The sequence below is a fragment of the Hypanus sabinus genome, chromosome 12, assembly GCF_030144855.1.
Source record: "Hypanus sabinus isolate sHypSab1 chromosome 12, sHypSab1.hap1, whole genome shotgun sequence".
Lineage (NCBI taxonomy): Eukaryota > Metazoa > Chordata > Chondrichthyes > Myliobatiformes > Dasyatidae > Hypanus > Hypanus sabinus.
Genome location: NC_082717.1, coordinates 25,576,512 through 25,591,481, shown reverse-complemented (window position 1 = coordinate 25,591,481; position 14,970 = coordinate 25,576,512). Strand labels below are relative to the sequence as shown.

The 14,970-nt window shown below is 39.5% G+C and overlaps 1 protein-coding gene across 1 annotated transcript in view; it reads left to right on the top strand.

The window, feature by feature from the left end:
• Positions 1–14,970, top strand: part of LOC132403321 (regulator of G-protein signaling 7) — a 469,317-nt gene that overhangs the window by 331,155 nt on the left and 123,192 nt on the right. The window contains exon 3 of the mRNA XM_059986772.1: positions 7,533–7,583. Within this exon, the coding sequence (XP_059842755.1) occupies positions 7,533–7,583 (51 nt within the window). The remainder of the gene's footprint in view (positions 1–7,532; positions 7,584–14,970) is intronic.

Sequence of the window (14,970 nt, the reverse complement as noted above, 5' to 3'; positions counted from 1 at the left end):
CTCCACGTTCACTCCAACAGAGGCATCAACCTGTTCAAAATTAATATCTTAGTGCCTAAAACAATATCAATTCTGTTTTTAAGCTATCCTATGAAAAGTTAATTGACTAAAGCTCAAGGATTTAATGCCCATTGTACAGTCAAGCATTCTTCAAAAATTTGACACGAATCATCACATATGAAGGTCACTAATAAATTGGGGTGCTTACATTTACAATGTTGGCCAGGCAATTACAATAGGGCTGGTGCTTATCTGTACACCAAAGTCTGCTGTGAAAATCAGTCACAGCTTGTGACTATCAGTGTTAAGAGTTAAGCAAACATGTTATATTAAACTAATTCACTTTGTGCATAATCAAATGGGAAAGTGAAAATTAAATATGTGCTTTTTTAACAAAGAATTGTAATTAACTGTTGTCAAGTTTCAATAAGCTTCCAACTGAGGTAGGCATCTGCTGTTGTGATTAAATCTGTAAAATTAGAAATTGTAACTGGTCTTATGCCAAGTGAAAACATTATTTCACATTCAAAACATTTCTAACACTTTATAACAGGAGGCTAACAAAGAGTATCAACTGAATATAAAAAGGCCACAGGCTTTTACGTTTATATCATTGGCTAATTTTACAAAACAAAATAAATAGGCTTGAGTAATTAAAAAAAAATGGGAAGATGGGAGGGTTAAGACTGGCAGGGTTAGGTCTACCTGGCAGCATCCAAAATTTAAAAAAAATGAAATACATTGAAACAGTAAATCATAAACACAAGTGATTTTGCAGATGCTGGAAATCCAATCGACATATTAGGCCAAGACCCTTCATCAGGACCGATGAAAGGTCTCGGCCTCATACGTCAACTGTTTAGTCATTTCTATAGATGTTGCCTGAGCTGCTGAGTTCTTCCAGCATTTTGTGTGTGTATTGCATTGGAACAGTATCGTACATTGATGATAGAGTTTCCTGGCAACGGACTGAGAGCTGCTCCAGTATAAATCAGTGGTGATGAGATCACAGTCATTAATCTTGCAATCTGTCAATCCACCAGGAGCAAGGCCTGTAAAGGAGAGCAGTGTAACTGAGCCGTTAAAGGGTTCAATCTGGAAATTTACAATAGGGTTCCCTATAGATGGACTTATTTTTAAAAAATATAAAAACTGCTCCATATACCAAAAATAGAACTGAACCTCCTTCACTAAATAGAGATTCATAACTCACAATGTGTTGACTGAAAGAGTACTGCATGTACTGTATATTAGCAAAAGCTTACTTCAGACAATGAATCTGCTTTCTTGACTGAGGAATAACTGAATAGGCAAACCTTCAGTAAAATGGTCTAAAAGTTACCATAGAAGGAGAGCGAAGTCATGTTCCTGCATCTGGGAACTAATAGTTATTTGTAGAGGGTTAATTTTCAATATGCAAGTTGCTCTGTCTATGATAACAATGTATAAGCAAAAACACAATACTGTAGTTTTAACAGAATTTGTTCATTCTAACAAAATGTACCAGGAGAACTACATCAGTAAGTCAAAAGGTTTTTAACTATCTGTAATTTACAAAGAGCAGATGCCTCAAAACTGGATTGCTTAGTCCTTGTTTATTTCTCAGTGCCGCAGGATCCATTTTACCCCAGCAAATTAAGTTAACCATCATTTCCAGGTGAAACTGTGACCTCCCCTCTAGACCACCTTACACCATGTCTGTTGTCCACATCATTTATACTGGATCCTTGCCCCACCACTGATCAAAACTGAAGCTTCTATGTCAGGATAATGACTATGAGATGAGAGTCACAAAGAAGTTCAAAATAAATTTATTATCAAAGTACTTATAGGTTACCATGCACTATCTTGTAATTCACTTTCTTGCAAATATTTACAGGAATTGAAGAAATACATCAGAATTTTATGGAAAAAACTATACATAAAAGACTAACAAACAACTAATGTGCAAAATAAGCCAAACTCTGCAAACAAAAATAATGGAACTGAGAACATCAGTTGTAAAGAATCTTTGAAAGTGAGTCTGATCGGTTCAGAATAGAGGTGAATGAAGCTATGTACCCCAGTTCAGGAGCCTAATGTTTGTAGGGTAATAAATCTCCCTAAATCTGGTGGTATGGAACATTAGTTTTTTATGCAGAGAGTGGTGAGTGTGTGGAATGGGCTGCTGGCAATGGTGGTGGAGGCGGATACAATAGGGTCTTTTAAGAGACTTTTAGATAGGTACATGGAACTTAGTAAAATAGAGGGCTATAGGTAAGCCTAGTAATTTCTAAGGCAGGGACGTGTTTGGCACAACTTTATAGGCTGAAGGGCCTGTATTGTGCTGTAGGTTTTCTATGTTTCTATGTTTCTAAGGCCTCTATACCTCCTGCCGATGGTAGTAGTGAGAACTAAAGTTTATTCCAAAATAAGTCTCTGAAGTTTCCATTGTGTCTGTTCTGTTTTCAATATATTGATCTGAATACTGAGCTTTATGTTCCAAGATAGATATTTATTCTTAAGGCTTTTGTAAGATGTTTTTATATTCCTTAGGTTGAAGTATTAGCATGATCATTTTATACTTAATCAATATTTGCAGCCATTTATTTCAATGCATTACTTCTTTTTAAAGTGTCTTTTAAAACACTATCTGAAAAGCACTGCCTCATCCATCCAGATTAAGTGATACTGGCTATGAGACTTTAAGAGATCACCACAGCTGGTGCAGTTCTGTCCACAGGAGACATTTACTCTTTCAGCAGGAGTCACAACAACTGAACAGAAATGAGACCATCCTGGCCATGGATATCAATGTCAACTGCAGCAACTGCAACATGGAACATGGTCATAAGTGTGGCCTGGGACATTACCAGTGATTCTGGCTGACTATGATGTTTTGCATAGAATTTACCCAATTGATTTTAATATCTTGTTTGGCTTGTTCAATGTCAGCTAGTCTTCACAATATCAGTTCCTTAATTTGACAGTAAACTGCTGTTGCTATCCTGATATTCAAACGGAATCACTTTACCCAGATGATTTTCTCTCATGACTGATTTTATAATAGTGTAAAGTTTCCACTGGAATCATAGACTAGACAGAAAGAGTTCTTTGTTAAACAATCTAGACATTTGTGTTCCTTCACTCTTTTCCCTCAACCTGGGAATGATTTAGCATTAAATACTTATTGAAACAGATTATTTTTGAAAGACACAATCTGCTGTGTATGGTAACATATTGATTAACTGACTGCTTTATAGATCTGAGATGTGAATCTAAATCCCAGTCAAGTGGGGAATTCAGATTCGAGAAATGCAATGCAGGGGCGACACAGTAGTGTAGCAGTTAACATAACGCTTTACAGCGCCAGCAATTCAGGTTCATTTCCCGCCTCTGACTGTAAAGAGTTTGTATGTTCTCGCCGTGACCACGTGCATTTCCTCCAGATGTTCCAGCGTCCTCCCATATTCCAAAGGTGTATAGGTTAGTAGGTTAATTGGTCACGTGTGTAATTGGGCAACATAGGCCCATTGGCCTGAAAAGGCCTTTAACTATGCTGTTTCTCTAAATAGAAAATAAAATCAGAAGGTTATGCTGGAAATTTATTGAACTCTAGTTAGGCCACATCTGGAGTATTGCATACACACTATAGGAAGGATGTTGAGGCTTTGGAGAGGGTTCAGAAGGGGTTCACCAGGATGCTGCCCGGTTTAGAGGCCATGTGCCATCATGAGAGGCAGGATAAGCTTGGATTGTTTTTCTCTGGAGTGCCAGAGGCTGAGAGGAGATCTGACAGAGATATACAAAATTATGAGAGGCATAGATAGAATGGACAGAACGTATCTATTTCCCAGGGTTGAAACCTCTAATACCAGAGGGCATACATTGAAGGTGAAGAGGGGGATGTGAGGGTTAAGTCTTTTAATCAGAGAAGTGTGGATGCCTGGAATGTGATGCTTGGTGTGGCAATTACGTTAGAGGCTCTTAAGAAACCTCTGGATAGGTACATGGACATAAGGAAAATGGAGGGACGAGGACATGGTGTAGTTAGGAGGGATGGGTGTTTGGGTGTTTTTGATTTTCTTTTAGCTGGTACGGCACAATATTGTGGGCCAAATAGCCTTTTCCTGTGCTGTACTGTTCTATGTTCTAATAAAAGATAGGAATAGTAAGCATGAACATAAAAGCACTGGATTACTGTATCATAAAACAGCACTTACAACTTGCAACTCTAGATGAAGGGTCTCGATCCAAAACTTCAACCACCCATTTCCCTCCACAGATGCTGCCTGACCCATTGAGTTCCCCCACCACTTTGCTTGTTACTCCAGATTCCAGCATCCACATTCTTTTGTGTCTCAATGTTTAGGACATCTGGTTTTGCCAACAGTGTGGATATATATACACACAGAATTTACAACCTGAAGCTGAGCTGACCTTTCTTGGAAGAAGAAAGCAGGTTGATGATTTTGAGCCCCAAAGTGGAGACAAGCCAACAGTGGCTACGTAATTTCCAAATGTTGTAATTATAGGTTTATTTGAAAGTGTCAGCAAATGAATAAATTCATCTTTTTACCAAATCTGGTGAGCAAACTACAGGAAATGAAATATGTTGAGGTTAATCCTTTGAATCTTGCAGTTTTAAACCTGTGCTTATCATTTAGTGTTAATTAGAAAAAAAGGAATTACGAAGTCCATGTGGATATATGATAAAAACATGGCAGAAAGAAAGAAATAATAAAGTGAATGTTGTGATGATTTTAGTAATCAGCCTATTATTTAAAATGAACACTTACAGTTCTCATACAATTGCTATGCAGTAATGTGGGCGGTTATTGAAACTGATGTGTCACCTTCTGAGTTAAACTGAGCTTTTGGAAGAATATATATGTGTGAAGCCTTACTTTTATGAGTGTCACTACCTGGCATCCTTCAGGGCAACTGTGGACAGAAAAATGCATCCATAAAAGGGGAGAGATCTGGTCTCCTGATCGTCATTAAATTGCATAACAGCTCAGAGGCAGTGAGTAAAGCAGATCAGATGTTGGGATGCATTAAAAGGTCAACATGAAACTGAAACAGTAAGGGAACCATACTACTATAAATCATTGCTCCATCTGCACTTAGAAGTACAAGGCAAACTGTAGTGCCTTCTGCAGAAGAATACAGACAAAGGAATGTGCTTGTGCTTGAACTGGGATTAAACTCAGAACTAACCTGCCTCTGATTTATGTGGGAGTTGTCTGTGTAAATTCCAAGGTGGTCATTACATCTACTAAGACCTCTGCACAGAAAAGTGACCAAAATTCAGCAGCAGGTGACTTGCCTGCATGAGTGCAGCTGGAATATCTCTCAAGAAGGTCAATACCATCTAAACAAAGAAGTGCAATCTATTGCCATGCCATCCATCACACAGAATGTTAATTCTCTCCACAGTGTTTACCATCTGCAAAATGTACTGGGGTTAAAGAGCAATGGTAAGAGATGAATGGAATCGCCATTCACAGTAAGTTCCTCTCCAAGTTGCACAGCATTCTTTCCCAGAAATATGCTGCCATTCTTTTAATGTCATTTGGTCTAAGACAGAGGTTCCTAACTTTTTTTTAATGCCATGGAGCCTTACCATTAATCGAGGGGTCCATGGACCCCATATTGGGATTCCTTGGTCCAAGTCTTAGAGCTCCCTGCCCAACTTTATCAGCGGAACGGCGGCTGTTCCACCACTTTTCATGGATAATTGGGGCTGGTCAATAAATGCTGACCCTGCCAGCAGCATCCTTGCCTCAAAAATGACTGAATAAGCAAAAAGAATGCCCAAGCCATTTGGATAGTGGAAGAAGTTGGAGGCAATTATCAAGGAAGCCAAAGTTGCATTTGAAGTTTGTGCTGGGGTCCAGAACATGTGGACAATAATTAGGAATTCACAAATGTAGTCACAGATTTGGACATGTGTAATCTTTGTATTGTTATCTGTGGATGCAGTACCAGAGGACTGGAGGGTGGCTAATGGTGTGTCTTTATTCAAGAAGGCCTTCTTTACAAGCTAGGTGACAAGGAGGATTGACAATGGCATGGTCTGCACCGACTTTAGCAATGCCTTTGACAAGATCCCACATGGTAGGCTGGTCTGAATGCAGCTGGAAGTGGAGTGTTGTTTTTCAGATTGGAGGCCCAGGGACCCATGGTGTGCCACAGGAGTTGGTGCTGGGTCCATGTTGTTAGTCATATATATCAACAATTTGTTTGAGAATGCAGGTGTGCATGATAAGCAAGTTTGAGGATGACATCAAAATTGGTGGACAGTGAAGGAAGTTGTCCTAAGTTATGCTAGTTTAACTGGGAAAGTGAACAAAGAAAATAGTAGGTGGCATTTACTAGCTCACTTTGGCAATTCAAACTAAGGCCGGAACATACAGAGTGAAAAGCACGTCTCTGAGTAAAGTTGTGGCCTTCGGGTACAAGTGCATAGTTCTGTGAAAGTGAGGGTATATGTAGACAGAGTGTTGAAGGTGGCATAGTGTACACTCTTATTGCTTAGTCAGCACAGAATGCAAGAAATGTTAGAGCCGTACAAAATGTTGGTTAGACCACTTTTGGAGTATTGTGTAGAATTCTGGTAAATACACTTTGGGAAGGATATGATTAAGCTGAAGGGGTGGGGGAGCAGAAAAGAACTCAAGGATGTTGCTGGAACCTGTGAGCTTTTATTAGAAGGAGAGACTGCATAGGGTGGGGCTGTTTTCTGAGGAGTGAAGGAGGTTGAGGGGTGAATTTATAAAATCATGATGGGCTTAAATTAGGGAGTTTATGTTAAATAGTTTTAGAGTCTAAAACTAGGGGGTGTAGTTTTAAGGAAAAATGGAAAAGATTTAAAGGAAACCTGAGGGACAGGTTTTCATGCAAAGGGTAATGGATATATGGACAGAGCTACCAGATGAAGTGGAAGAGGCAGGTACAAGTACAGCATTTAAAAAGTGGTAGAGACAAGTACAATTACAATATGGATAGGGAAAGTTTTGAGGTCTATGGACCAGATGCAGGCAAATGGGACTAACTCAGGTAGACTCGATTGGTTTGAAATGGAAGCTAGAGTGGGGTATGGGCTAATGGCTCATAGTTGATGCTGTGCTTGAGGTCCATCTTCCTTTTCATTCCCAATGCCCTCTGATTGCTTAAAGTGATCAAACACCTATCAACCTCCATCTTAAAAACATTCAACAACTGAGCATCCGTGGCCCTCAAGATAGAGTTCAAAAGCTATCTCCTTCCTGTATAAATGAATTTCACTTGGCTGATCTTTAACCTGTGACTACATTCCCAAATTCAAACCCAAGTAGATGCCTTCTGACCCATCTATCATGTATGAAATGATGAACAGAAAAACACAGATTCTGGAATGGATGTTATATTTTGATGTAACAAAGCAAAAAAAAAAAGACATGATAGATAGTTGCTGCATGACTCTGTATCATATTTTCAAGTGGAACCTATAGGCATAATTGAGTTGGTTGACAATAATTCAAGCATTCCTTTCTGTTTTACTTTAACAGGTGCAGATATTGTCCAGTGGCTATTGAAGAATCTGAACATTGAAGACCAAGGTACAATTACTGAGATTCAAACTGGTAAATCCATGCACAATCTGATAAGTAGAACAAAGCATTTATTTCAAAAAGCATGATGTAACTTAAATAAATTGAAACTGATTATTTTGTAGACATTGATATTGCCTGAAATTTTTACTTAGCCTGACTTAGCTGGTACAGCCTCTGCTACAAGAGAACAATGCCTTTCCAGTCCCTGCGTCCTTGATCCTTACCCTAGCAGTATTGCAAATGATAACTGCAACATCTTGACACTTACTCTGTTAGAAAGCCGACTGATGCACAGTGCCAAGTGGAACACATCCTTGTTGAATGGGCAGTGTAGGACACAAGTACACTAGGTTTGGTCCAGGTTATAGACTCCATGTTACCTCTGATATCATGGGTTGCATCATGTGCTCTGATACCTGGCATCTTGGTCATTTGGGGGCTGTAACTATCAACATGTCCAGCTAATGCCAACAGGCCTTATTTATTCCTCTGTGCCATTCTCTGCTCTCGAGTCAGAATTATAAAGACCTACAGCACAGAAGCAGGCCCTTTGGCCCATCTAGTACATGTTGAACTATTATTCTGCCTAGTCTCATTGACCTGTACCTGGACCTTTGTCCTCCATGGCCCTCCCATCCATGTAGTCGCCCAAACTTCTTTTATATGTTGAAATCAAACCTACATCCACCACTTTCGCTAGAAGCTCGTTCCACACTCGCACCACCCTCTGGGTGAAGAAATTCCCCCTCAGGTTCTCATTAAGTATTTCATCTTAATGTTATTAAGTATATCATTCAGTATATCACTCTTAACCTATAATCTCTAGTTCTATTCTCATCAAACTCAGTGAAAAATAGCATGCTTGCATTTAGCCTACCTGTACACCTCTGTCAAATCTCCCCTCATTCTCCAACACACCAATGACTTTCTTTATCAGGGGTGCTGGCAGCCTCTTATTGAAATGAGGGGATCTATATTCAGACTCTCTACCCTATTGCATCCAATTTTCTATTACCACAATGGTGCCCACTGTAACACAATTAGTGAAGCTCCTGAAGATGGAGTTGTTGTGACTGCTGCATTCCATGCCTGTGGTCCCCTGTTACCTCAGTAGCACAATCCATTCACCAGTCATTAGCCCACATTATTCTCTCCCCTATTATATGGGTAAGCTATTTAATTTAATTTTTACTATGTCCTTTTCCTAAGATGTAAGAAGATATTTTCTGATTTGGTTTCTAAATTTGGTGGTCAGAAAGTTCTAAATTTCTGATCTAATTATTTTTCTTTCCTCCCTTCAGACTGTCCACATTCTTGACTCTTTATTGAAACATGGTTACTCTTCCTTGTATCTCCATGTAGTTTAACGTGAAATCTTTGGTAGTTGTGCTTTGGGATATTTGCCTCTGTTGAACGTTGTTTATTGAAGCAAGATTGTTGAGCGGATGAAAAAAATGGAATTTTACTCCTCACTTGATACATTAAATCAAAATCCTCACGGGCATTTTTGTTGTAGCTGCTTTTAAAACTTGTGTGGGACATTAGTAACATTATGGCACTATTTAATGGTTTTGTTTTTGCCACTAATTAGAGTGTGAACTCATAAGTAGGTATGGGATATTCCTGGTGTAAATTCATGCCATGTTTATCCACCCACAGAGCAGCAATCACTGTGCTTCAGAAAATAATGTAGTCTAAAGTGCACTGCAAACTGATAAGGCAATTTATAAATGCAAGTATAGCAATATTATTAGAATCATCTTAGCTGCCTTAGCAATCTAATAGTGCTGATCAACATTTGAGTTCTGTTCATAACATGCATTACTTTAGTGACAGGTTGATTAAGTGCTGAATTGAATGTAGCCCTACTGGTTATTGGCTTATTGTTACCATGTTGTTCTAAGAAATCATCAAAAAACAGCAACTGAATAAAAACAGCAATTAAATATAACCCAGGAACTTAGTACTTTTAGATTGATCTTAATCCCATTACCGGATATGTAAAAGTGACCAGAGAAGCACCAAGTATAATTACATTGTCTCTTTGAACAAGAAGTCCTTTGGAAATTATTTCCAGTGGAAGTTTTTGGTTAAACTGCATGCAAAGACAACCTCTTACTCAACACCAGTCAGACCAAAGAACTGATTGTGGATTTCATATGGGGTAAGACGAGGGAGCAAACACCAGTCCTCATAAAGGGATCAGGAGTGGAAAACATGATCATTTTCAAGTCCCTGGGTGTCAATATCTTTGAGGATTTATCCTGGACCCAACATATCAATGGAGCTAAAAAAGCACAACAGTGACTATATTTCATTAAGAGTTGGAGGGTATTGGGTATGTCACCAAAGATACTCTCAAATTTCTACAGATGTGCCGTGGAGAGCATACCAGCTGACTGCATCACTGTCTGGTCTGGTGGTCGACTGCACAGGATCAAAATAAGCTACAGAGTTGTAAGCATAGTCAGCTCCATCATGGGCACTGGCCTCCATAGTATTCAGGACATCTTCAAGGAGCTCAAAAAGACAGCATCCATCATTAAGGACACCCATCACCCAGGTCACATTGTTCACATTGCTACCATCAGGAGAGAGGTACAGAAGCCTGAAGGCACACACTCAACGATTCAGGAACACTTTCTTCCCCCTGTCATCTGATTTCTGAATGGATATTGAATCCATGGACACTACCTCACATCTTTTTTATTTCTATTTTTGCACTACTTATTTAATTTAACTGTTTATATATGTGTGTGTGTGTTCTGTAATTCACCTTTTTCCTATTAATATACAGTATATTGCATTTTACTGCTGCTGCAAAGACAACAAATTTAATTATATATGCTGGTGATATTAAATCTGATTCTGATTCAAATTTTTTTATCATACATTTTTAAGGAACTTAAAACACACTCTGACAATAGATTTGATTGTAAGTACTCTGACCATTTATACAGCATCATATCCTTCAAACATTCTGAAAACATTACTTGTACTACGTTGAAAAATCTGAAGTGTGGCGTGCAAAAGTATAATAACCAAATCTTAGTAGAGTGAATATTCATACAAGGCCTTTCTTTGTTGGTGCTAGTTTAAGAATAAATGATGGCAGAACCCCTGTAAATACTTGCAGGGAATTTTTAACACCTTGAACTGGGTTGCAGAATCACTGTTTAGCATCTCATCAAAGGAGACCTGAAAATGTGTCTCAGCCTGAAATCAATGCTGTCTGAGCTGCTGAATTCCTCCAGCATTTTGTGTGGATTGCTCTAGATTCCCAACATCTGCAGAATTTTTTTTGTTTGTGCTGACATCAATATGTTAGCTTTAGTTTCAGTGAAACTATTTGCACTGATCAATAAAATATATTGTGACAGTCATAAATATGAGACAAACTACAATGTCATCATTAGTGGTTTAATTTCATATTTCCCTACATGAAATTTTAACAGCAAGATTAATCTATTCATTCATCCCCTCTGCCATCCAATTCCTGAAAGTACATTGAACCTGTGAACACTACTTCACTTTTTTAATATATATTATTTTTGCTTCTTGCATGATTTTTAATCTATTCAATATACGTATAGTGTAATTGTTTTGTTTACTTCTTCTTCATTATATATTGCAAGTTCTACATTACTATCTGGTTAAAGATGATTATCTAGAATTCCTAAAAACACTCTTTAACCACTCCTCCTTCCCCACTAATCTCCATCCAGTCACTTATTCTTGCAAGAGAACTAAGCACTACACCTCCTTACTCACCACCATTCAGAATCAGATTCAGGTTTATTATCACTGTCATGTGATGTGAAATTTGTGAACTTAGCAGCAGCAGTTCAATGCAATACATAATCTAGCAGAGAGAAAATAATAATAATAATAAATAAACAAGTAAATCAATTATGTATATTGAATAGATTTTTTTTAAAGTGCAAAAACAGAAATACTGTATATTAAAAAAAAGTGAGGTAGTGCCCAAAGATTCAATGTCCATTTAGGAACTGGATGGCAGAAGGAAAGAAGCTGTTCCTGAATCACTGAGTGTGTGTCTTCAGGCTTCTGTACCTCCTTCCTGATGGTAACAGTGAGAAAAGGGCATGTCCTGGGTGATGAAGGTCCTTAATAATGGATGCTGCCTTTCTGAGACACCACTCCCTAAAGATGTCCTGGGTACTTTTTAGGCTAGTGCCCAAGATGGAGCTGACTAGATTTACAACCTTCTGCAGCTTCTTTTGGTCCTGTGCAGTAGCCCTTCCATACCAGACAGTAATGCAGCCTGTCAAAATGTTTTCCATGGTACAACTATAGAAGTTTTTGAGTGTATTTGTTGACATGCCAAATCTCTTAAAACCCCTAACAAAGGATAGCCGCTGTCTTGCCTTCTTTATATCGATATGTTGGGACCAGGTTAGATCCTCAGAGATCTTGACACCCAGGAACTTGAAGCTGCTCACTCTCTCCACTTCTGATTCCTCTATGAGGATTGGTATGTGTTCCTTCATCTTACCCTTCCTGAAGTCCACAATCAGCTCCCTTGTCTTACTGACGTTGAGCACCAGGTTGTTGCTGCGACACCACTTCATTAGTTGGCATATCTCACTCCTGTACGCCCTCTTGTCTCCTTCTGAAATTCTACCAACAATGGTAGCAGTCAGCAAATTTATAGATGGTATTTGAACAATGCCTAGCCACACAGTCATACGTGTATATAGAGAGTAGAGCAGTGGGCTAAGCACACACCCCTGAGGTGCGCCAATGTTGATCATCAGCGAGGAGGATATGTTATCACCAGTCTGCTCAGATTGTGGTTTTCTAGTTAGGAAGTTGAGGATCCAATTGCAGAGGGAGGTATAGAGGCCCAGGTTCTTCAACTTCTCAGTCAGGATTGTGGGAATAATGGTGTTAAATAATGAACAGCATCCTGACATTTTCAGAGCCTTGAACAGTTCTTCCACGTGAGGCAAGTCAGTCACATGTAAACCTATCGGTGTTTTTTATTGCATTCATTGCTACAGTTCAGATTCCTCTTCCACAGTGAAACCCGACGCAGACTGGGGGACTGCTTCATTAGCCACCTTCACTCCATCTGCCATACCAGCTAGGATCTCACAGTGGCCAACCAGTCTAATTCCACTTCACAGTCTCACACTGATATGTCTGTTCACAGCCTCCTCCATTGCCAAGTTTAGATGAGATGCAGATTAGAGAAACTGCACCTTGGTAGTGTCCAATCTGACAGTATTGACATTGATATTTTTCATTGACTTTGATAACACCCAGTAATCTCTGTCACTTCCCTATTATTCTGATCTGACTGGCCCCCATCAATCAATCATTTTCCGTTCCCCCACCTCTCCATTTACCCAACACCCACAAGATATTCTCTCTGCTCCCAACCCACTTTCCATTTATTCCATAATCCACAGTCCTCTCCTTTCAGATTCCATCTTCTTCAGCCCTTTATCACTTTCACCTATCACCTCCCAGATTTCATCATTCCCGCTCTCTTGCCTCCCTCATTAGCTTCTCACTCGCCTATCCCATCCTAAATTGCACCCATGAGCTCTTGCCCCTTCCTCTCAGCTTTGTTATACTGGCTCTCTCGCCCCTTTCTTTCCAGTGTTCAGAGCTGATAAACGTTGACTGGTCATTTCCCTCCATAGATGCTGCTGAGTTCTTTCAGTTCCTATGTGTGTTGCTCCTTAACTGATATGCATAACCCATGGTTTTGGACAGTCCTACAGGAGAGTATGTTCTATGTCACAACACAAAAATACAACTGCAGATGCTGTGGATCAAAAAATACGTACACAATGCTGGAAGAACTCAGCAGGTCAGGGAGCATCCGTGAGAAAAGAGTAGCCAACGTTTTGGCCCGAGACCCTTCATCAGGAATGGGGCGGAAGAGAGGGCCGAAGCACAGTAATACAGATAGGGGAGGGGGTAGGGCCTAGAGGCACCAGGAGGAAAACCAATCAGAGGAAAGATAAAGGGGGGGAGGGGATAAGCATGAAAGAACTGTAGAGATAAAGAAGCAGAAAGTTGAAAGGGAAGAGAGGCAGAGAGGGACCTGGGATAGGGGAAGGGGGAGGGGGAGGGAATTACCGGAAATTGGAGAACTCAATGTTCATACCACCAGGCTGGAGGCTACCCAGATGGTAGATGAGGTGTTGCTTCTCCAACTGGAGTTTGGCCTCATCATGGCAGTAGAGGAGGCCATGTATGGACATATCTAGATGGGAATGAGAGGCAGAGTTGAAGTGGGAAGTGTTCTGAAGTTGAAGTTGAAGTGTTCTGTGTCCACACCACAAAGTAGATGAGTAATATAACAAACCTTAATGGGTGATGCTTCCAAATTTAAATATTCCTTTAGTCACCCTGCTCCTCCTTCTCATCTTCATCAAGTCGTCGATTATCATATGCACAAGTACAGTGAGGGGTTACTGTTTTCAAAAAATAAGGGACTACCTGGTTAAGACAGGGAGTTGCGGGTCTTTGAAACTTAATAGGATGATTATTAAGAGGCTGGGAATTTGTCCTGATATCCATGTACACTAACAGCTAAACTAGGAGAGGTTGACCATTGCCTGCAAGGTTTCCCACATTGAAACACAGAACATGAATGCAGGACTTGTTTTCTGGTGTGGAAGGTAATTCTCTGGGGTGATAGTGAAGCTTTAGAGTATGTTTAAAGTATATATCAATTCTTGGTATCGAGAAGGTGAAAGGTTGCCACAGATAGACAAGAATTCAGAGCTGAGATTAAAATCAGTACAGTCGTGATCTTATTGAATAGTTAAACAGATCTGTCCTCTAGATTCAAATGTAGAAAAGAGCAGTTCTGATAGCAACTGGAATGGCTGGATGTTTGGAATTATTGAATTCAGTCTTTTCTCTGACAGGAAGTTTTATTTAGAGACCATTAATATAAGCATTTTCTCTGCCTAGAAAGTACCAAAGTAATCATGATCAAAAATCCGTCCTGCTTTCCTTGCTGACTTGAGCTCGCTGCAACTGGTGTTGTGGTTACTTACCTCAGGTAAATGCAGCCCCATGCTTTATCAGAAAAGGGGATGCAGCTTCCTGGGAACAATATGAGAGGCCAAAGGTTCAGAACAGACCGGAATGGAGAACTACAATGGCAAGCCAAGTTTATCTTCAGAATTTCAGGGCTTTGGTGTGCATAATTTTCCAAGAAATTTCATTCTGTTGAAAATCAAACTGTTTGTAGAAAAATCATGTTATTTCAGTAATATCATGAATAATGATCTTGATTGGATTACTAGCACATAGATAAATAAGTATCTATTAATGTTTATGGAAGTTTCTAAGTTGATGCGTTTAAGTCAGCAAGACTCTCTGATGGAACAATATGCTGTGATTA